Source organism: Haliaeetus leucocephalus, unplaced genomic scaffold, assembly GCF_000737465.1.
Source record: "Haliaeetus leucocephalus isolate CR32 unplaced genomic scaffold, Haliaeetus_leucocephalus-4.0 Scaffold656, whole genome shotgun sequence".
NCBI lineage: Eukaryota > Metazoa > Chordata > Aves > Accipitriformes > Accipitridae > Haliaeetus > Haliaeetus leucocephalus.
The window spans coordinates 16,521,820-16,545,557 of record NW_010973092.1 but is presented as its reverse complement, the minus strand read 5'-3'; the positions used below and the strand labels follow the sequence as shown (position 1 = coordinate 16,545,557).

The 23,738-nt window shown below is 35.6% G+C and overlaps 1 protein-coding gene across 2 annotated transcripts in view; it reads right to left on the bottom strand.

Annotated features, from left to right (window-relative positions):
* TENM2 (teneurin transmembrane protein 2) overlaps positions 1 to 23,738 on the bottom strand; it is a 544,454-nt gene that overhangs the window by 317,152 nt on the left and 203,564 nt on the right. The window contains exon 3 of one of the 2 annotated variants that reach the window (XM_010579129.1): positions 7,056 to 7,139. The exons of the other annotated variant lie outside the window; for it this stretch is intronic. Coding sequence (XP_010577431.1) covers positions 7,056 to 7,139 — 84 coding nt within the window. The remainder of the gene's footprint in view (positions 1 to 7,055; positions 7,140 to 23,738) is intronic. 2 annotated transcript variants of the gene reach the window in all.

The window sequence follows — 23,738 nt, the reverse complement described above, 5'->3', positions numbered from 1 at the left end:
GTCATCATTTCCTCGTTGCTTCTCCATATTAAAGAAATACAATGTAATCAGTTTTGGTTTACTTACTATTATGGCATTAGAGACTATAAATATTTTGCCCCAGATGCAGATCCAGTTTGGAATAAAGCACATTATATTTCCAGTTGATAATCCAAACAAAAGAAAGTGCTTATAAAAGCAAGATATGGAAACTCACAAAGAAAGCACTGGTCAGGCTCCCTCCACTTTTACCCTAGCAGTGGATATAAGTAAACCTAATCTAAGGAATTATGGCACTGGTATAAAAAATATCTGTATAATTTATTTTTTTACATCAGTTTTTCTTGTCTCCCTCCTTATTCAAGTTTCATGGCATACATATGGGTATGAATAAGCAAGGGATTCTTCACCCTAACTTCATGCATAGCAGCTTGAGAAATGTTTCAGATTAACATAAATGATAATACACATACATAAGGCTGTCTTTCAAAGAGGTTTGATAATTCATAAATGCAATGTTTACACCAAATCAGGTCAAGTCAAAAGGTTTGTAATATAAGTATTTAACTTATGTAAATCTGTTTATCACTGCTAAGGAACATGGGATGACTTCAGCTGCTCACTATCTAATATACGCAGTACACATTTAGTGCAACCCGCATGAATTCTCATTCCAATTTTTAATTACTATGCAGCCTGTAAAGACAAAAATCCACTAAGTCAGATTGCTCTTTTTTTCCTTTTATCAGAACAATTAATATTAATCGCATATTACTTCACAGGCACTGCTTTCCTACACATTCATTACGAAAATAATAAACTGAATGAAATTTGAATAAAAGTATTAAAATAACTGTAAGTAGAGACATTTATCCTTAAACATATTTCTATCAATATTTCCTTAGCCAGTGTTCATAAGGAGGTAATGCAAAGCTTCATTCATACTCACTATATGTTTCAGGACTCCCAACTAAAAAAGAAATGGCAATTCTTTTTAAAATTGTTTATATTATGTTTTTTCCAGATGTAATTTTCTTTTTATACTGTATACAGTTTTACTTGCACAACTTGTCAAAACACTTTGTGAAACAATAAAAGAAGGACAAGGATTTCATACCATTAAACAGACCTTGGTGGCAGGAAGGGAAGACATTGCATTTGTTTTTACTTGAGATTTTTAAATTTTTAGACAAAGAATCTGAATTCATATCTCTGTGTAGTCGACCCTGGTTTTTTACCTACTAGATAATATAGTAGCCAAAGGTTCTTTTTTCTAAGGTTTCCAATCCATGGCTTTTATTTCTATCTCAAAATATTAAAATTAAATATCCACCCATCCATATGGAGATCCAGGCATTTAATTTTTGGATTTATTAAAATCTACTTATACTGATAACAGCATAGAGACATATGATTTGGCACGGTAAACACAGGTTTAACAGCCAAATTGCTTGGATTTTGTATAGTGGATCATTATGTTAATGCCTCTGCAGTAAAGTGCTAAATAGGAATTCCCACAAGAAAGACTTCTCATTGCTGACTGAGAAGGAAAAGGTAGGACATACTGGGGTAATTTGGGAAGAGACTGCTCTTCAGGGACACAGGAGAGGAATCTTCAAACCAACAGGACTACCAAGCTCTACCAAAGGGAAGAAAGCATGCCACAATACAAAACACCATGAATTCTGACTTTGTCTGAATAACCCAGGGACACCGGATGATTACATCTTGTCTTACAACCTGGCTTGGAGGAAAGATAGCTTCACAGAGCTTTACAGGATAAAGACATACTCTATAAAAGTAAACAACTCTGCATGAATGTAGAATTTCTTATTGTACAGTATTCAGCTGGATCTTGAGATAAACCTCATTATTTTGTTCTGCAGTTGCAATGATGGCACTGTATGTTATGTTCCCTTAAATACTTTCTCCCATCTGACACTGATACCACACGACACCTGAACCTGCTCTGCCTTCACAGCCACAGATTCATGGACGTGACAGAAAACTAGGCTTGCTTACGAGTCTAAGAATGTCATTGTGGAAAGATTTTTGCTTTGATAAAAGAAAGACTACATGAGAAGTTTTCCATGATAACCAGGTATTTTGAAAGAATAAATATATGTTTAACATTTTTGATCCAATAATAAATTGGATAAAAATAAAAAAATAAATAAAAGGCATCATTATAGGTATCTGTTTTGTAAGTTCCTTTTAGTAGTTCAGTATTTCCTTCAGTTTCCTGAAAAAGTTTCATTATTGTTTTCCCTAAACTTATGCCCACATTTAATCACCAAAAATGCACCTCCACCACACAGCAGATGTGTCATTAACTATTTCTGAAAAAAAGTGAAATAAAATCACCCAGCATGAGAATACTATGGAATAAGTCAACACTAGCAGATGGTGTTTATTTTGTCGCTGCTTGTGTTAAAAATTACCACCTATTTCATCAGTTTCTTTAAGGTAGAAGCTTCATGTACAAAGTGGAAAAGCTATTTTTTATAAGCTGTCACAGAACTCCTTAAAATATAAGTTCTTGTTTTCATGGCTTCCAGTTTTCTAGGACATGGTGCAATACACAGGAGATCGGTTTGTATAAATCTGACACGATCGAGTATTTTGCTAGCAGCTCAGTCTTTCAACACACAATCTGTTTTGTTTCTCAAGCAAATTTGCAAATTCTTTAGTTCAAATACTGGTGTTTTCAAGACAAATTCTGTAACAAGTGTTAAGTCGGCTCCTAGGAGAGGCACCTGGTAGAACTGTCAGCTTGTTCTCTAGGAACCAACATGAAAGAGAGTTTTACTTCCCCCTCAGAATTTCCTACATTCTCATTATTTTATTTTATCACACACTTTTGGCTTTGCAGTTTACATTCTTTTGTTGATTGTTTCTTATCAAAACAGTATGTTGCATGAAGAGCAATTGTATGACCTGGACTTGGCTACCTAAAGAAATCATTGCTAAAATCTCATGATAAAACCAGGTTTTGCTCGTGTGTTTTTGAAAGAATTTCCATTAAAATGGACCCCCTCCCCCCAAATCTCCCAGAAATGCAAACCCATATAATCCTCAGTAAAGCAAATCCACATTGAAAGCATCAAGGTGAACTAGATTCCTCACTACTGTGATTTAAACAGAATTATGCTATCCACAATATCCATACACAGTATTTAAATACAATTTGCAACAAAGTAAACGAACTTATTTATATCTGAAAGTTGCTGGACACCAGTCTACCATTCTCACTGATGATTTTAAATGTCATGCCATAGACACTTCCTTCTCCTAAATCAAAACCCCATACAACTAGTTGCATTTTGTTTCTAAATGTTATAAGCACAGGATAAAATCCAATCCATTTTCTTCCCCCAGAAAAGGCATAATCCCTATCTTCATTAAATTATTCAACTGATAACATCCCCAAATTAAGAACTTATTTGCACATCACAGATCATGACAGGTCTTTGTGATAATTGTATGCTTGCTGCAGCAACATATCAAATACATAGCTTGTTAACTATAGCCATTCAAATCTCCTTTTGGTATTGACAGGATCATACATGAATTCAGAGACTATGGACTCCACTACAATGTCCAGATTTTTGTGCTCCCAGTTTACTCAAGATCATCATGTTGAAACAAACAGCAAAGATGCTTAAACTGCACTACGATGATTGCAAAGTGAACCAATAGATAGGAAATGGTAGAAAAAAGGCTGTCTGGATAACCGGTTAGTGCACTGCAATATGTTTTTTTAATTACTTGACTCGCTCCTTTCTCCCTCCCTGTTAAGTTTCCTATTGCCCTTAGTGTTTAGGTTGGCTTGCACTCACTATACAAGGAACTGATCCTTTTATCTTTATTACTTAACGAGAAGCACAGGCCTCTCAGCATCCTTTTCAAATCATACTCTAAGCAGAGCACTACTACATTTCTTCCTTTGCTTTTATATATTGCTCAACATTACTATCTGAATGCTTTAAAAGCATTAATTAATGATTTTGATAAATCTCTGAGCTTTTGTTACATTATTTTACAGCTATAAAAAGAAACCCAGGGTGGTTTTGTTCATTTGTTTGTTTGTTTTTATTTTTAATTCTGGATGTATGAGATAGATCTGAGATATTTGGGGGTTTCTTTTTGTTTGTTTGTTTGGTTTTTAATCTAATGAGAATTCCTCTCCCAGAAAAGAAGTCAGAAAAGGTGAGATTTAGGTCTACTCCAAATACTAGGTAGGGGAGATATTGAGATATTTTCCTATAGGGTGCTTTGTATTCTTTTTCCTTCCAAAGTCTGAACATGGATCTGACAACAATCCTTCTGCCTGTATTTCTGAAGCACTGACCACTATAATACCCATGTTCAGCACTTAACCTCCTTTTTTTCCCATTAACTCTTGGTCTGCACAAGCGGCATCTTTCCCCTTAGCAAAGCAAAGGCTGAATAGATCAAGAAACCTAACATTTTATTAGAACATAGCAAAGCAATCCACCGACTAAATGAACACACTCGATAACTGGGTACCTTTAAAATGAAAAGTCTGAGGGCTCTACTTATGGTGATACAAAGAGTCCTCTTCTGTTGACACAACAGGCACACTGAAAGCTTGCAACACTGTTTGGATGCATTCTCAGCCAGCTGAGGCTTTAAACCAAGGTTAGTGCCATCTGTCTGGTTTTGGCAGCATCCAGATTGAGGTAAAAAATCCTATGGTACTTTTTAAAAGGAACAGAGATAAAGCTTGGTTTTAGTCAGTTCCCTTGAATTATGAACATAATAGATTTGGCTGACATCAATGCTGGTCAGCACATCTGGATCTATAAGCTCACTGCATCTTTCTTACCACATTTAGAGCATGCAACAAACTATTTTACAAGTCATATCAGATTTAGTATGTCCAAGTAATCAGGGTCATAAAAGTAATAAAATGTACTAAGTTTTCCTATTACTTGTCCCAGTTCAATTACCTTCTTAAATGCATGCTACTGTCAAGCCAGAGGTGAGAATTAATACTACTGTCAAATATTTTTGAGTTGCTATATGTTTATTAATACATTCTCATGTTGTTCTTAATTTCTAGAGCTCTGAACAAACACAATACCAAAAATTAAAAGCAATATATAAATCAAATTTGTTTGAATTGGGAAGACTATCAGGTTGTCAGAGAAAAGAACTATACCAAAGAGAAACAACATCTGATGAAAAGTCTCAAAGCTTCAAATAAGAGAAGACATTGTTCAGATGGATGCAATTTGTAGGGCAAAACATTTCCAAGATCCTGGAAAATGCACTCAAGTATTATTCTTTGAGATTTATTATGGCCTAAATAGCATAACCCATTCATTTCACCTGTGCCAAAATCCCTTCTGCAATGCCAATAATCATGAATGCTTCAGAAATACAGAGATATATACAAGATCATTTCCATTCTTCATCTTTATTACCAACCATACACATGCCACCTTGGACAGTTTTTAGTATTATATACCAGCATTATGGAAATTTAATTGCTCTACCAAATGCTCTGGCTCCCACTCTTCTAAGAAGCATGGAAACACAAAAAACCAGTCCTTATCTCCAGTTTGAAAACACACTGAGCATTCTCGGGCAGCATTAACAACAAAATGGTCACAGATGCTCGGTACTTTCCAGAATTTGATGTAAGAAACTGTCCCAGTATTTGCTCAGATGCTGTTTGAGATTCAAAGCATAATGCCATTCACTAGTTTTTACCAACAATCAAGCAATTGTGGAAAGAAGTATATCAGAAAATCAAATTGGGGGTGACAAGAAAACCTTGGTTTATGTCTCATTTAAATATTAACCAAGCAGAATATTATTCCTGGTTAGGCCCCTGATTTTGCAAAGCATTTACTTAAGTGCTTGAGAGAAAAGTCCAAATGGAAAGGTATCTTTCATGTATGTACTAGGTCACGGTTGCAATGGAAGAAAAAAATAAAATATCAAAATATATCATTCATCTCATTAGGCACTCAAATACAAAGCAAAAATTGCAGTGTTGAGGACAAAAGACTTTATAAAAAATGGCCCCTGCTAAATTAGTAAGGGCACATACTGATACTACAGTTAGTATAAGTGTACATATCCAATGAATGAAAACCATTTTTTAAATTCAAGAAACATCAAGAGGAAGATGTCACTGAATCATTAACTTTGTACTAAAATTCCTTAAGAAGTCTCTGGATTTATATTACTACATCTTGTTAATTTTTTTTGCTAAACAGTACATTGCAAACTTTTTTCCAAACATCCTCCTCCTCCCAAAGGAGTTTTACTCTCACAGAAACAAAGGGTATGTATGTGCATGTGGAGTAGTGGTACTTTAAAAAAAAAGATTGTCTATCAATGAGGTCATTCCTTAAAAACCAAAAAAACCCAACAAAACCCCCTGACAGTTTTGCACTGCCCCTAAGATACAAAACTTCAGTGACACACCAAGAGTGACTGTCTGAATCTGAAACTTTTAGATAAAAAAAATTGAAATCAAAACTAAAGATGAACGGAGCTATCACTAAATCTTTCATTAGAAAGTCAGATTCGAGAATCACTGAAGAAACATGTATCACATGCAAGCTTTTACCAATGGGATAAAACATACGTAATTGCCTTTGTGAAAATACTGCTAGATATATGTACCATATTGTTTTTAAATTACACCTATGTGTACCCAGATCTGGCATCTCTTACATGTCTCAGCTCTCTTTCTCTCCATGTAATGAGCCCCGTCCCATGAAGCAATGTCAGCTCAGGGAAAATGCAGCTCCTTCACCACCCAGTGAAGACTCACAGTAAAAACCCCACCCTTACTTAGTTCAATCAAACCAGGAAGGTAATATTCAACAATGAAATAGAAGTAAGTAGTAAAGAGATCAGGTATATTCAACAGAATATAAATACCCAGGAGGAAAAAAAACCCAAACAAACAAAAAATCCCACAATACATAATAAGCAGAACATAAAGAGAACGAGATTAATCAGAGCAAACCCCACAAATTCTAAACTAGGTTCTAAGTTTACAAGGAATAGTTTAAGCAAGATAAAAACCTTACGTATTAGAGAGTTCTTTGTCTCAGCCAGCTGCTGCCAGCTTGTCTGTCTGTCTTTCAATTTCTCAGAAAGGTGTGTGTGAAAATCTAAATGAAATAAAACAAATACATTTTAGAGATGGCTCTTTTCCTCCTTTTCTCCCATTCCATTCACCTTTGGTGCAATACAGCCAATAGAATGTTTCACCTCCTCCCACCCACAGCATTCCTGAATACTAAAAAAATACATTACTCATTATTATCTAGAGATTGAGAATTCTTTTATCTTGTTATCAATGACATATAAAAAGGCATACTGAGTAGCAGTAATACTGGTGAAATCTTGCTTTGCAGGAGGTACATATAACCACTGCCAGTATCATTAACCACAAAAATGACAGAGTGCATAAAATCTGGCTATAATATGTGCATTAGAATTTAACCTGAAGTCCATAAGAGTTTCCATACATGCTGTTCAGTAGGTATTTAAGATCATACTAACTTATTTTCAGTGTATTATCTTTTACTCCTATAACCAAGTATGTATCATTACATCCTTCTAAAAGATAATTTTTATTATCTAAAAACAGACTCTTAAGATACATTTGGAAAATGGACACTTTCAGCTGCAATAAATCACTTCTTACATGTTTATTGCAGCAGCATGATGACTTTTACATTGACTATCAACATAATCAGGCTCATTCTGCTGCATCTCAACTAGACATGAACCAGTGAAACTGCACTGTTGCAAGGAGTTTCTTTTTTGCCTCATAAAAACTCTCCAGCTTTAGGAAGACAGATTTTAATATATACACCTCCCCCCCTCCCTCCCTTTAGTTTTGAATAGTCTTTCTCTTTGACTAAAAAGAAAACAGGTTTCTTTTGGTAGTACAACTAATTCAAATATACCTGGGTTTTGAAAGCATGAAATGATTAGGGAGTCCTCTTACATTTGAAAACCACAAAATCAATCGAAAATTGTTATTGAATTTCATAATAATGACAGGAGAGTTTTCAGATGTCATAAACAGGAAACATAAAACCTATTTTTATTTATTTACATGAATCTCCTTGCACACACCAGAAAAATAAAAAGCTTTAATTATTAATTGTATTGGGTCTGGCTGAGATGGAGTTAATACTCCCCATAGCAGCCCTCATAGCATTGTGCTCTGCATCAGTAGCTAGAAAGGTGTTGATAGCACACCAGTGTTTTGGCTACAGCTGAGCAATGCTGGCACAGCATCAAGGATGTCTCTCCAACATTTTTGCCCCCCCCCCAATGGCAGGCTGGGGCAGGGCAAAATCTTGGGAGGGGACATAACCAGGACAGCTGACCTAAACCAACCAAACAGATGTTCCATACCATATGACATCAGCTCAGATATAAAAGCTAAGTAAAGGGAGACGGAAGAGGGGGGCATTTTGTCTTCCGGAGCAACCACTACGCGTACTGAAGCCCTGCTTCCCGAGAAGTGGCTAGACATCGCCTGCTGATGGGAAGTAGAGAATAACATCATTTGTTTTTTCTTTGCTTTCGCGCGCGCAACCTTTGCTATCACTTTATTAAACTGTCCTTATCTTGACCCACGAGCCTTTTGTTATATTTTCTCCCCCCCGTCCAGCTGAGGTGGGGGAGTGATAGAGCGGCTTTGGTGGGCCCCTGGCATCCAACCAGGGTCAACCCACTACATTAATGTATGGTCACTTCAATTCTTGTTCTTCACTGCCTTTAAGGCTTCACTGAGAAATTATTTTACTTGGTACATCTCAGGTTCAAATCCTTAACAATTTATATTAGATAATAATATAATCTTGCATCCAAGACTCACCAGAATCAAGAATGAAAATGTGTTCTGTATAGCACAGTAATTTATTATATGCAAAGAGAAAAAGGCAAAGCATAGACACTTAAAGATATTAAAACAGCTGACCAAAACAATAGAAAATAAACCACGTTGCATGTTAAAGATGCAAGACAACAAATTAGCTATTTTTTAGGAGCACAAATATTTTGGACCTAAAATGCATGCAACAGAAATAATGTGAAAGAATGGCAGCTCCTGAGTTTTACATTGCTGGCTTTGGGGGTAAAAAGTAATTTTAAGGGACAACTTAAACTTCTACAAACAATAAAAACCAGTTTACTGAACTGGCTAAACGTCTCCTTGCCACACATGAAATTCCAGTTTGATGTGGTATGACTATAAGTCATTTTCAGGTATTTTGGCTCATGTCTAATTAGTTCAGCTTCACTTTTGATGATACAGACTTTTGTTTTAAAGCAAGGAAGGAAAACAAGAGATTTTCAGGAGTGTTCCACTGAAAGATGAATCTAAGAACAATAATGCAAGTAAAGCAAAGATACGTGAAGTGCAGAACACAATGATTATGAATATAAACACTTGGGTAAATTAAAAAAAAGAAATCATTGCAAATTTCTTCATTTTGTTGTTACCAGCAATTTTCCCAAAAATATAATACTAAAGGTTGATGAGATTATTTTCATACTCTTCATATTTTAAAAATAGGAGAAATTAAATATAAGTAAACAGATGCATACTCAGGAATATATAAAAAAAAAAGTCATGGAATTGTTTCACTAAGCTTTTTTTTTCTTTATCTTTTTTTTTATGTGAAAATGGGACCGAATGCTTAAATACAATGCAATTCTTCTGTGGTACTTACAATTAAATGAAACAATTTTAGTAGTTTGAAATGTTACAGTTTCTGTTATATCACACCCTATAATATCAAATTTTTGAAATCTTTACTGTCTCTATTTTTGTTTTAATAGAAGTTAAAACAAAACTAAATGAGTTCAATGAGTTTCCTCATTTCTCTCTCAAGAGGAAAAAAATGGAATTAATCTATCAACAGTTCATCTATTGACATTTTATCACATTACGCTTTAAGCTTGTGTATGTTACTGAATCTGCTATTTTCTCTTTTTACTTGTCTGTGGCCACCTTGGGATATTTGATCCTTACAATTAGAAAGGGTACAGATGAGGACAACAAACTGCTCCCCCACAGAAACTGAGCCACCTAAAACTAGTGGCTAAAACATAAGTTTCCAAGCTCTGTTTCTCCAACAATTAAAAAAAAAAAATTTGTTACTGATGCCCAAAGGAAATAATAATTTAAATGTTGAGACACTTTAAAAATAGTGTCATCTGAAGGGAAGTTTCGCTGGGTATTACCTTCCTTTGACACTCACAGGGAGTTAAACCTAATTGCATTTAGGGTTATCTCTAGCAGCTACACTCAGAATCAAACGTCCTCATGAGGACTATTGTTCTAACTAATCTACTTATTAGGCTTTTATTCAGATTTAATACAGGCTTTTATAAAAAACATCTCAAAGGGATAGTAATGGATTTTGCAATTATCAGACAGGAAAGAATAGACTATGACCTACAATCTTTGGCCTTGCCAAAAATCAGGAAAAAAATTTTTTTAAGTAAATCTTTAGATTATTACGTTAATTTTAGTCCCTATCAGACACCACACTTTACATCAGGAAAAAGTAAAAACTGTGAATTTACTATGCTTTCCTCTTATACATTCCTCCAAAACACAAACACCCCAATGTCCACAGGTCCGTTTGTTCCTACAGTAACTGACAGAGAGAAAGAAATCTGCTTTCTCTACATTACTTTCAAAGATAAATTAGTGGCAGTTTTCAGCTTGCTGTCTCAAGTCCCAGTTTAAGTTAAAAACCAATGCTGATAGAGCTAATTTTAAATAACAGTATGAATACTAGCAACACTTTTTGAAAATTGAGAAAACAAATACTACAATTCCTAAACTGGTCTCCTGTGAGGTATATGATGTTCAGACTAGCTGCTTATGTTCTACATGTTATTCAGCAAACTTATTTTCTTCCCCTTTCCTCACAGCAGCCTATTCAGAAACTGATACTCTGCTTCCACCATTCTATTACTTTTTAACATTTATCTGCTTTCTCTCACACCCCAACAGTCTCCCATGAGGCCTGGCACTCTCACGAGACCTACACAACGTCTTCTTGCTGTCCCTCAGAAAGGCTGACAAGGAAAGGTTGTAATTACTCTCCTCATTTTCATTCCCTCTCTATCGCTATGCTGTGTAACCAGCAATCAGGAGGCACCTCTGAACACCACGCAGTCAGAGGCCCCACTCATCAGGATCCCAACGCAGAGCATTCCTGGGTCCCACAGGACACAACTTTCTCACAGCAAAGAGGCTGATCGCCAAATGTCCTGTTGTTCTTAATTTATGGTTCCTCTTTTGAGCTGGCCTGACAATGGCTCATAACTATTACCTATCCAGGAACAAGTATCACTCCTCTCTCTTCTTTCTCTCTCCCCCACCCCCCATCCCCAGTTGTTTTCTTCCTTCAGAATTTTCCCCTTCATAGTCCTGTATGAATGGATGCTTCCAACCATGCACTATGAATTTTCAACCTTATTAGTTTTAGTCAGGTATTCTGGAATTCCACTTTTTAACATTTCACAATAGGGATCACTAAAAGCTTGGCTACCAATCATATAGTATATGCTCCTCCCTTTAAGATGATAGCACATTGTTTATGGTTTGGTGTTTTGTTTGGTTTTTTTTTTTACAGTATGAAAACTTTTTGCGTTTTATAAGGCTTGCTTCCTCCACCCATAATTCTTATACTTCTCTGTCAATATTCATCTAGAAAATAACTGTGGAGCTTTAAATATGACCAGAGCCTAAATATCCTCCTAAGCTCTGATAAACAGAAGGGGGAAAATGAGAACAAAGTGGCATAACCCAATTTTTACTGGTAATAAACAATAAAAAGACGGGGTTTTTTTATAAACTAGCACTTCAGAAGCATTAAAAAAGGTCTTACAAATAAATATCCTTGATTTCTCAGGCTGCTTCCCCTCCCTCCCAATATTCACATAAAAACATCCAGTAACAAACAGTTGCCTCATTTCTGTTACACCTACATGGCTGAGGCTTGTCCCAATTGTCTCTGATTTCCTCTCAATTGAACACTTTCAACGAGCAGAAGTTGCTCCTCTGTTAATACCTTGGTACATTTTTGTTGCTATTTGCTCAACATTTATTACTGATCGTTATGGTTTTTGAGGAGTAGGACAAAAACCGTAACAACTGACAGAACATTCTCCCAGTACTGGGCAGGTCAAAGCTCTACATTTACCTCAAATAACCTTTTTTAGTTTTGTTTTTTTTCATCACATTCTCCCCTAACATTTTGGATCAAGCATACTGGACAGATGTAACAAATGTGGTACTCTTAACCTATAAGCATACCATTTCTGGAGGCAAATAATGATTAAGACAATATTAGAAAAAAGGCAGTGATATAAAAATCATGCACAAAAGTATGGGAATATGTACTGTTCTGCAATAAAAGGGCCACACAAATTTTCTTTTCCTATGTTATCTTGACAGAATTATTATCTGCTATCTTATTCTATTATGTTCTATTGCACATTTTATATCCAATGTTTTGTTTGATCTTTTACAGAAGTTGTATTCATTTTTCTCTCCTCGGAAGCACATTCGCCAAGCCAATTAAACTTAAAAAACCTTTACCTGAATAGTATACTAGCAGCTCTCAAGCAGAATTATTCTCCAGTATAAAACATCCACAAGACATTTTATTTTTTGAAAGTATACACTTAAATATGTTAACACACCACCAAATAATCATGCAAGAATGACAAACACTACAAAGGAAAATGTTCTAATATTAGTTCAAGTACATTGGGAAGCTTATTATAAGTTCAGTGAACTCAACAGCAAATACATCATTTTCCCTCTCCTCAGTCTACCAAAGGTAAGGTTACAAAATGGAGGTCGGAAGAATTTTTTACTCAAATTGCTATTTATGATGTCTTAAACATTACCAAACATGACCAGCAACAGATCTACTGCACCAGGAGCTGAATTTTCCCAGCTCATTGCCCATATCTTTTATACAGAATCAACTACGCAATTAGCTACATTAGAGACAACAGTACAGGCCTTAAAATGACAAATACCTTCATTTTGTATTTTCATTCCCTATGAACTAATAAAAGCATTAGGATGTACTAGTACCATAAGAATCACAGGAACATGCATAATTCAGATCAGCACTTAGTATTCTTTGTGCAGAAGTCTGCTTACACTTATGAACTTAAAGTGAACTGAAACTAAATTTCAAGTGGATTTATTTAGGTTAAATTAAATGGTTCTACTTCTACTGTTACTTCCAAAAAGAATTAAGTACAGGCTCTCTTAAGTCCAAACAAATATGTCTACATAGGAATTTCAATCAATTTCACAATACCACTTTAAAATCATGCCACTAAATCACTGGTAGTTTGGATGAATCTTCTTAAATGCCCCTGAACAGTCAAGCCCTAACATCTAAAATATTCATAATTGCCTCTTAATTCGACATGGTCATTGACTCACATAAAAAGAAAAACTCTTAAGTGAAACTTCATAACATTTTTGCTCTTCCTCAAGCCATTTCCTTCTGGGTTTGTTTTGCTTTGCTTTTTAAAATAAGGGTCAATTTAACAACTATTAATTCATGCTGTTAGGAATGGGTTAGTATACCCATACAGGTCAATGACTTAGCTACAGGTCAATATCCCCATAATTTATAAAACTATAAGCCACAATTCTCATGGGAATAATTTATTAAAAACTAAGAAAAGCTGCAGTCTCAAGTAGCAACTACAGGTACTCTAAGGTTGCTTTCTCTTTCTTTAATATCTCTTCCATGCAAGTGTTTCTCTGAAATAACACTTTACTATCAGTTCAGCCTCTGTTCCAATGACTACGTTATTAGGCTAATGGGGAGAATTTAAATTACTGAAGTACAAACTAAACAGTTCCTGGTGAAAGTATCACTTTTTCAAATCCAGCTATCTGGGGGAAGAAGAAAAAAAAATCACTACAGCCAGTATCATAACATAAATATGGTGACAAAATTCACATTACACAAGTTTAACAACAAAAGTGGTCAGGTACAAAGTTTAAATTTAGAGGGGAGTCTATGCATTGTACACAACCAATCAACACTTCAGTTAAAAGCACCCACTGCTGTTCTTCGTCACTTTTGGCAGCACACAAAACTGCATAAATAACAACTGCATAGAAAAGGCTAAAAAGAATTCCTTAAAAAAGAATTTTTCTCCTTATTGTGGGATATATGTTGATATCCTGTACTTTTTCAGCTTGAAAGTGTAAAGAACAAATCAGTAAAAATTATCTGCCACATACCACTTTGCTGCTTCTTTTGTGAGTAAGGGAATAAACCAAAGTTAGCTGCTCTTGATAAGATTGCACGTGTTTTAATTTATTAACTAATGTCAGCAGAAGGGAGCACTGTGACAACTGTGAAATAAACATTACGGGATTCATAAAACAATGGAAAGAAGGTTTTCCAGTACAAGCATGCAATTCTAATAGTGCTAAATTATTATAACCACACTGGGTGTTGTGTCACTTTGTTCCTCCTCTAAAACAAACAAACAAACAAAAACCCAAACCACTGAAATGTGATTTTTTTTCTGTCAAAAGAACAGTGTAAAGTTAAGACATAGGGACAAAAAAAGGTAAGAAGGACCAAAGTGCTAGCACATTAGTACTACTGACAATATTGGGCTTTTTTTTCAATGACCTGAATATTCCATAGGCCCTACAACATCCTGCATGCTTCTAACACTGTAGTCCATTGCTCATTTAAGATCAAGCAAGCCCCTAAAAATATAAAGAAACACTATAAAAAATACATACAGTTGTGTTCCTCAGGAGCTGGTGATCGAGATCGATGTTCTAGAAATAATAATGCCTTACAAAACAAAACAAAGCAAAGCAGCTTTTAATGTAATAACTTCAGCATTTGACTTCCTCATTACACGCTCATGTTCTTTGCTGTTAAGAACTATTTTTTGTTTTTAAATTGTTACAGCAAGTTAATTAATTGATGAGTCTCAACCACCTTTAGACCTACTTTTACGTACTGATCTCTCATCTCTTTCTACAGCAAGTTCTATTAGTGAAAAAAAAAAATCAAATTGCAGTTTTCAAGTAATTTAGCTGGTAAAATCTAATTTGTCATCTATGCCTGTAAACAATTTTGAAGAACTAAGAACTGACACACAATTCACAAGAAGACACATAGACAAACTTATTGACTTACTGTGTTATCTGTCGGGGAAAAAAATTACAAAGGACAAGATTTCAGTCTCAAATTTTACCAGCTATGTCTTCAGCCTCTGTAATGAGATCACCTATAGCTTTGAAACAAAATTATTCTCCGTGCTCTTCGACAAAGAATCTACGTACAACCTGTAGCGAGTCACATCACAGATCTTTCATCACATCTCTAGTCTAAGGAAAAGTATAAAACTAGAGTAAACATATGAAGATAATCCTTCAGCATAGCTTCTGAAACTGCAGGAGTCTGTCTGTCAGATTTCCTAAAATTTTTATTCAACAGCCCCAGTTGGATTTTTCTTCCATCAATTTCTCAAGTCTGGCTTTAAACCAGTGTAAATTGTTAGTATTTACAAAGTCCAGGGATTAGAAGTCCAAGAAATTCCCTGAATGTTATATAAAGTAGATTGTTGTTCATTTCGGATCTGCCATTTGCTAATTTGATGTTGTATAGTTCCCATATGGGGAATAAGCAGTGAACAATCATTGCTTATTCACGTTCTCTATGTCAGTTACCACTGCGCAGACTCCAATCATGTCATCAGTCGCTGTTTTTTTACACTAATGAATATTAAACTATTAAAGTCATTCTTCACAAGGAAACTATGCCATACTTTGGGTAACCCATCTCACTGGCTCTTACCTTTTGCAGTTCTACTATATCATTCTTCAAACAGAATAATAAGAATTTAACATATTGTTCAAGGTATGGACATCCCATACCTTTATACAATGGCAGTGATGATATTTTCTGTTTTGTTCTTTACATAAACTTTCCACTGGTTCCTCTTTTTTGTTGTAAGAAGGGGGTTGTTTGCATTATTGTAATATCCTATGGATATCCTTTCATAGGATTGTCCACTGTCACACTAAAATGACTTTTCTGAATAATAACAGACAATTTGGAGCCCATCATATTTTCTAACAATTATCAATTTCACCTGGTGTTTTCTCTCCCACCCATTTAGCATCACAGGATTCTTCAGGAAATTTTTCACTGTCTTTTATCTTCACTACCCTGGATAACACTTGGCATACGGAAAACGATCACCTCAGTACATGTTTGTTTTCCTAGCTCATTTAAAAAAACACCAAAATTAAGTTTGCCCCGTGAATGGAACAACAAAATGCAGGAGGAGGCTGTAACACATTCAAAAAACCAGACAAATGCAGCTCTTTCATGCTACAACGTATGTTTACCTTACACATCAATGGTAGCTGCTTCCCTCTGCATACAACATAGGCTAGTAATAAATATACTCATATGTTTCCTGATAGATGGGATCTAGCCTTAAGGATTCTGCCCAGTTGCTACAAACCAAGCAGTTTATAGAAGAGCCAGAATAATTATCTGGACAAGACAGAGATACATAAACATATTACAAGTTCATGCTGTGCAGTGTTAGAAAGAAAGCATTAGACACAATGACTCAAAACGGACAACATATTAGAGTAAGTAAACGTAGACAATACTTTCTACATGTACCAGAAGGATATTTATGATGTGAAAAACACTGCAATATACTCTCTGTCTAAGCTACAAATACTGAGTCATGTGGTGAGTGACCTAGTTTCCTTTTCATTTTAAGTGTATTTTTAGTTATTCCCTGTTGATTTATGTTTTCATTAAAACCTCAGGGATATGTCCTTTTGAAGTCTGCTGGAGACTGAATGGACATATGATGCTTTGTAAAGAATACCTAGGGATTTTTCCCCAATGTTCTCTCTCTCTTAAAGTCATACATCTAATAGGATGTCCCAACTGAAGAGCAATAAGCATCATTTGTTTACTTCTATCTTATTTTTCCTTCACAGGAATTTAAATGCAAATGTAAAGTAGAATGAGCACCAACACATGTATCAACTAGTAGTGCAGTCTAATGACTACATTCAACAAAGGAAAGGAGGCTACTGTGCTCTCCGCTTACCGCCACAGCATTCTGCAGTTGGCAATACAAGCAGTGTTCTGTATATCTTATTTTTGCAACTGAATTTATATTTGAAAATCACCCCAGTATTTATACAAAAGTGGTGTAATTCATTACCATAACCTTGTGGAATGGCCTATAACATTTTATGTAGACAATTAAGGAGATTACATCGATTTGAAATACAAAAGACAACCCACCTAAGAAAAAAGCCCTCTGAGTGCCTCCAATTGTGCAGAAGATGCATTAGAATGGTTTCCTTTTTGGAGAATTCTGAGCTTAATTTGCAATAAGTGGAAAATTCTAATTGTTCTCAAACCAGAAATGTAGTCAGTGAAATGAGGTCCATTGTTGTTAATGTTTTTTTTAGTATCAAAATGGACCATAAAACTTCAAGATTTATGTATGGACTCCAAAAGTTCAGAGCAACTAGTAGCTGAAATTTTTGGTTTGCCTCTTCTCTACTGCTGAATTAAGTTACAAGATTAGATTTTATATAATAAACAAGCACAAAATATTGCATAATGACCTAGCTTCAAATGAAGGCTCAATTACAGTAATGATCTTGATAATTACATTAGGACAGTCTACGTTTCCCTACAGCTCTCTATTTTTCAAATTTAAAGAGAGTTATGTGTGTGATGACAGCTCTGTGTGCTCATAAGACTATTCTTACTTTATCCTGTCTACTTCCGCATGCTCCACAAATTCAGTTTTAAGCTGCAGTTTTCAAGTATTTTGTCAATCACAGTTTATCAAATGCATTCTGCTAAGGCAGCTGTCAGGACAAGATTCAGCAATGACAAGCTGTCTCAGCTCCTGTTCATTCTATCCTTAAGTCACCAGCTCTTATTTTTATCACTGAGGAGGAGAAATACTCTGGCTAGAAAAGGCTCTACCTGTTCACTAAACAGGTAGTTGAGTCACGGCGTTGGCAAGGCTCCTGATCAACAGAACTAGGACTACCAATAAATTCTCAGCAGCCCATTTATACCTACTTTTTCCTTATCATAAGTGCTATTCTGAAAATACTACTGGCACTCTGCACATAGAAGTGATTGATTAAAAAGATACAGTGCAGTTTGTCAATTTATCCTGAAATAGCCTCTAGTGGATAGATAAAAGCCATCCAAACCATAGCAGAAGACAGTGCTATTACACAGAATTGCCAAATTCCCCACAAAACATTCCAGACAAAATTCTGGCCTCTGTTACACGCACACACACACAAAACAATGACAGCATACATCACTATTTGTGTATATAGTGAAAGATCAGTACATACTGAAGTATTTTCTTATAAATCCTGTTAATTAAGAACTTCATGGCATGTTACTCTCTATAGATGTTGTAAGTGATATTTCATAAAGGTTAAAACTGGGATTATGCCAAACTTGCCTTTTAGCATTTTGTTATCGACTATATTGCCTAAAAGAATGTTCACTTATAAAGACAAATCATGACTGGGAAAAAAGTATAAATCTGATTTTCCCCCCTCCACAGTTATTATCATGGAAATGCCATAAGCATAAGACAGTACACAGACAGCTTATCTCCAAATATTTCAGTTGATCAAAATGAGTGCTATTTAATCCTATATATGGTCTGTTATGGGATGAAGGAGGGAGTTTGAAAAGTAGGTCCAGTGCTACTCTACCCCTCTGCTTTAAAGGGAACAGAATTTTCCCTTTAAATAAGAAAGTTTCTGTCTTCATTAAAAAGGAAGCAAGAAAAAGGCCAAGCAGTAACTTGAATTTTAGAAGTGCTGAATATTTCCTGCACCAGTTGAGGTTAACAGAAAATAGTATTTGAAACAGGCTGGCATTTGAAAACAGACCTTATATGAACTTATGACAAAATTTTCAATTCTTGTCCATCTTTTAAGTGTCCGTCATTGTCCATTTATGCCATATAAAAGGGCTTTTGCAGAAACTCAGTATTGCCTTTATCATCTCTGACATATTATAGCTAAAAATCCTTAGTTCATTTTTTGATTTTGTTTCATTTTTTACAGATTCACAAGTCTATGTTCAACGTGTCTTGTTTTCAATGCTAAGCCAAAGTTACCTCTTCCTTCTTTTCATTGTTCTAACAGTCTTTGCCTGACATATTTAGAAAATATGACTGTGGATGTGGTCCAAATTTATTATCTTATCAATGTCCACATCAGAGCAATCTATAGGAAGAAGCAAGGTTGGTAAAGATATCAGGAGACACACAATTAGACTTCATTAACCCAGAAGAAAATCTGTTCCCAGGTAGATACTGGTAAGGGGCAAGACTGGAAAGATTACAAGCACAGACCTAAAACAGATTAAAAAAATATGTAGTTACTATTTCTGATAACAATACTTCAAAAATTAACAATGATATTGGACAAACAGCTCTGCTGGATTTCTTACTGTAGTGCAAGCAGCACAAAATGTAACTACAGTTAAATAGCTTTCTGAGAGCGTAGGAAAAAAAAAATCCATCTATGCGCCTCAAATCCCTATTTTTAGGACACCCATATCAGCTGTATCTTGAGTGGCAGAGGAAATAGTTAAGGAAAAAAAAGCAACCAGAATGCTGCTCCAATTCTTCAATCTGCTACAACTGCTTTGGGGGCTCAGGGGCAGTAGGGTGTAAAAAAAGCTAAGCTGAATAAGTCATAAGAGGTCTGCTGGCAGAGGGAGTGTTGATGTGGGGCTTTTTTTGCCTCTGATGTTTTGCATCAGGAATAGCTCATCCAAAACCGAAAGCCTGTATCTATAAAACTAAACATTCCTATGAATCTATTTATTTAAGATTCAAACCATTTCCTTAGAGTAATTACTGTTATTTTTATAAGTGAGAAACTGAGGGCACATAATATTACGCCGGCTTGACACCCCAGTACATCCCCACAACAAAAGACAGCTAAATCTGTCTAAAACTAGTGGTAGAATAGGTGCTCCTAATTTAGCTAGCCTGCCTAGAAGGAAAAGGAAGAAGAAAGCTAATTAGATCTTGAAGTACACAAGGTAGAGTATGGAGAAAGTAGTAAGGTCCAGTATTGCACAGAAGGAACTTTGGCCTCTCCAGTAGCTTGTGTAGGCACTGAACAGACAGATGAAGTCCAAGTATTTAAAACTAACACAGGAGCAAAGCTATGTCAATGGGAACAAAAAATTGGACTGTCAAGAAGTCATCCCAGTGATGGAGTGACTCTGCCTCTTTCAAGTAAACTTGGCTAGTCACCTAATATGAAAAGATTTCACCTTCTCAGCGACTCACTGAGACCTTTGTATCAATGTGAGACTCATTAAAGTAACCATTATATGTTCCATATCTAACTCATTATTGTGTGTCCTAGAGTGCCATTTTGGACACCTAAAAAAGAGTGAAAGAGCAATAGAAGCATTTTGTGATACCTCCTAGCTATAAATCCTCCCCCCTCTTAAAAATCTTCCATTATAACATGTATAATACTCCATAAAAGAAAACCAGGATTTACATCTTTGCCCTATTACATTACAAATTGAACAAATAGTCTGAGGTAAGATAAAATCCAGTTAAAACAAATTCCAGATTAGAGCGTAAGGCAGAAGAGATCTAATGTTCAGCTATGTAAAGGAAAGTAATTAGTCTGATGTGTACTGCAGAAACAGATGAAGGTGTAAAGGTAAAGCCACAAATTGAACATGAAGTAACATTGCAAGGAAAGTACTGTTGGATGTATTAGCAAAAGGTTGTACATAACAACAAAAGTAAAAAGGGTTTGGCTGAAGAATGTATATCAAACTTGAAGTTTAATGATGTAGATAATTAAGAAGGTACAGAAGAAAATAACTTGAACATCAAGGTGTTTATAAAACAAGACTTGCAAAAGAGTTGTTCAGTCTGGAGAAGCCAACTGTAGGTTAGAAAAATGAGTTGTATTGGTGATCAATCACTCAACATGCCCATTAACAGTAGGAGAAATAATGACTTAAATTTTAGCAAGACAGATTGATATTGAATGTTCCAAAATATCTTCTAACCAGGACGCTATTAACAAATGAAAGCGATTACCAAGAAATTTGTAGAGCCAGTGTCACTGAATGCTTCCAAGAATAGGTCAGGGAAATATCCAAAGGATAGCACCCTTGGATGGAGGATGATCGGTCTAAAAAATAAATAAATAAATAAATAAAAATACAAATACACACAGGGATGACCTTAGGTGTAGAGGCCCCAAGTTTTTCTACTTATTGAGCAAGCTCTTGCTCAGTATCGTGGCCCTCGCAATTTTTTAATCACCTGACTTTTGTTTGTCTGCTGTATAAGGAATTTAAGCACTTTACTTGAGGTTACAAATCCTACACCAGAAGCAAGGAATATTAGAAACAGCACTCAGCACAAGATGTGTATACAAGTTCTTTTGTGAATTTGAGCCAGTGTGCCCCTTCCAAATCTGTTTCTAGGACTGAATTTAAAACCAGGGTTTTGTCTCTTTGTTTTAAAGTGCAACAGTTTAATTCTTTAGCCATCACAGTGACTGACAGAAGTTCAGCAAATCCTTCAAAGACAGATCCTGTTCCTTGTTCTCCTTTTCACTCCCTATATATACCAAATTAATTTAGATATTCATACAAAAACTGTACCTCATGTTCCCAGCTAGTTTTCCTGGTGAAAAACTGCTAAAAAAGAAGCTACATAGGTAGTTTCTGCCTGTTCATTGCATACTCCATGCTGGCATATAAAAAAAACCTGCAGGAAATCTTGGAGTAAGAGTCAGCATACCTGAAAAGACAGTTAAGTAGGTGAGCAACATAATTGGTTACAATTATGTTAGACCTAGGAAAAAAAACAACAACTCAAAAGATCCAAGGACCAAGATTCAGAGAGGACTGTACTGAAGAAATACGTTCAGATTGTAATAGGTGTAGCCGAGCATTTTATTCCTCCAAGGCAAATAAACTTAACACCTCACACATCCTTTCAGATAAAGCATTGGATAGCCATCCAAACACTTAAGACTCCATTTAGAATGAGGCAGGGGTGGGAGCTGGTCCCAAATTTCCTCTCCTTGACACTCCTGGCATGGCACTCTTGGTACAAGCTTCTACCTTCTTTTTGTGCTGGGGAAAAATACTGAACACACAACTATTTTTCAGCAGATCCAAAAAGTGCATTAGGATGGAAAGCATGCTTTATGTATAAAATACTACATGGCACTCCTAGTTCGCCAGCTACTGTAAAAATGTGCCAAGAGTTGGGGGTTTTTTTAGATTTTCTTTTTAGTACTAGCCATTGGACCAATTTACATCAGCCTGAGAAAAGGAAGAGTTGCTTTAAAAAATAATCTTCCACTTTCAATCTATGTAATATCTCCCAAATAAGAGAAGATGACACAGTATCTCCTCTCAGAAGCAGGCATGCTAAAACATATTTTCTAGATAAGGTGCAGTAAAATGAACAAGGGATTAATGTGCACAGTATGACAAATTTTTATGTAATTGTCAAGAAAGCAGAATGAAGAGATGCAGTAACAGGACTCTTCCAAAGAGAGATGTTACTTAAGCAGTGCCAGCAAGCTGACCACTGATTCCTGTTTAGTTTTCAGGAAAGACAAGAGAAAGGTAGTAGAAATGTATTCCAAACTTCCTAGAAGGCTGTATGGAGATACAAGAACAGAGGCAGGACAAGACAATTCGAGTGAGTGAACGGGTCACTAGAAACCTGTTTTCTCAACAGTGGACAGACTGTGCTTCATCCCAGTAGTAATCCCCCAATTGTCATTTCTTCATTTATTTTACAGCAATACCTCTGATGTGGCTAGCTAGGGACTGGGTGGTCAATAAACTGGGAAGTTACATATTTCACCAGTCACCCGTGGTCCATGAGCTGTACAACAAGTTCGGCTATTGTGTGGTGCAGTAAAGGTATTCAATCATCTGGGAGTAAAGGCATGTATTAGAAAACAGGATTTAAAACCAAACCTTTACTGTATGCAATGATGTTTATTGTTCATAAAGTCTATACAGCTGCCGACCATGTTCCAACACAGATAAACTTACAGTTGTCAAACCAGCACTCTTCTGAAGTAGGGAGTGAACAGAGTTTGGCAATTATGACAAAGTAGAATCTTTACTTTATAGAGGAAGTTGCAAATGCACTAATTCACCTCTGGACATAAGAATTTTACAAAGTAGCATAGCATGATACATGCATTGATGAAGCAACCAATGGCACTCAGACACTTAACTAGTCTTTCACAACTGAAAGGCCTTTTTTGTCTTAGCCTTTTTAGAATTACACAGTCTTATTAATTCATCACAAGCATTTGCAACTATTTAAATTTCCACATATCAAATCCTATTTTTCAGTAGTGATAGACCCTAGATAATCATCTGGTACATAAAGACCATTAGGAAAATCACACCTATAATAACAGTACTTCACAAAAGGTACAACTACAAGGTGGAATGTACTACTTCGGAAAGGTGCAAGTAAGCAATGTCACAGCTGAAGTAGCCTTTTCAAAAACAAATATGTCAAAGTTTATCTTTATGACCTTTCTTTTTTACAAGCTGGCACTGACAAAACCCTTTTAAGTTATTACTTACTGATCAACT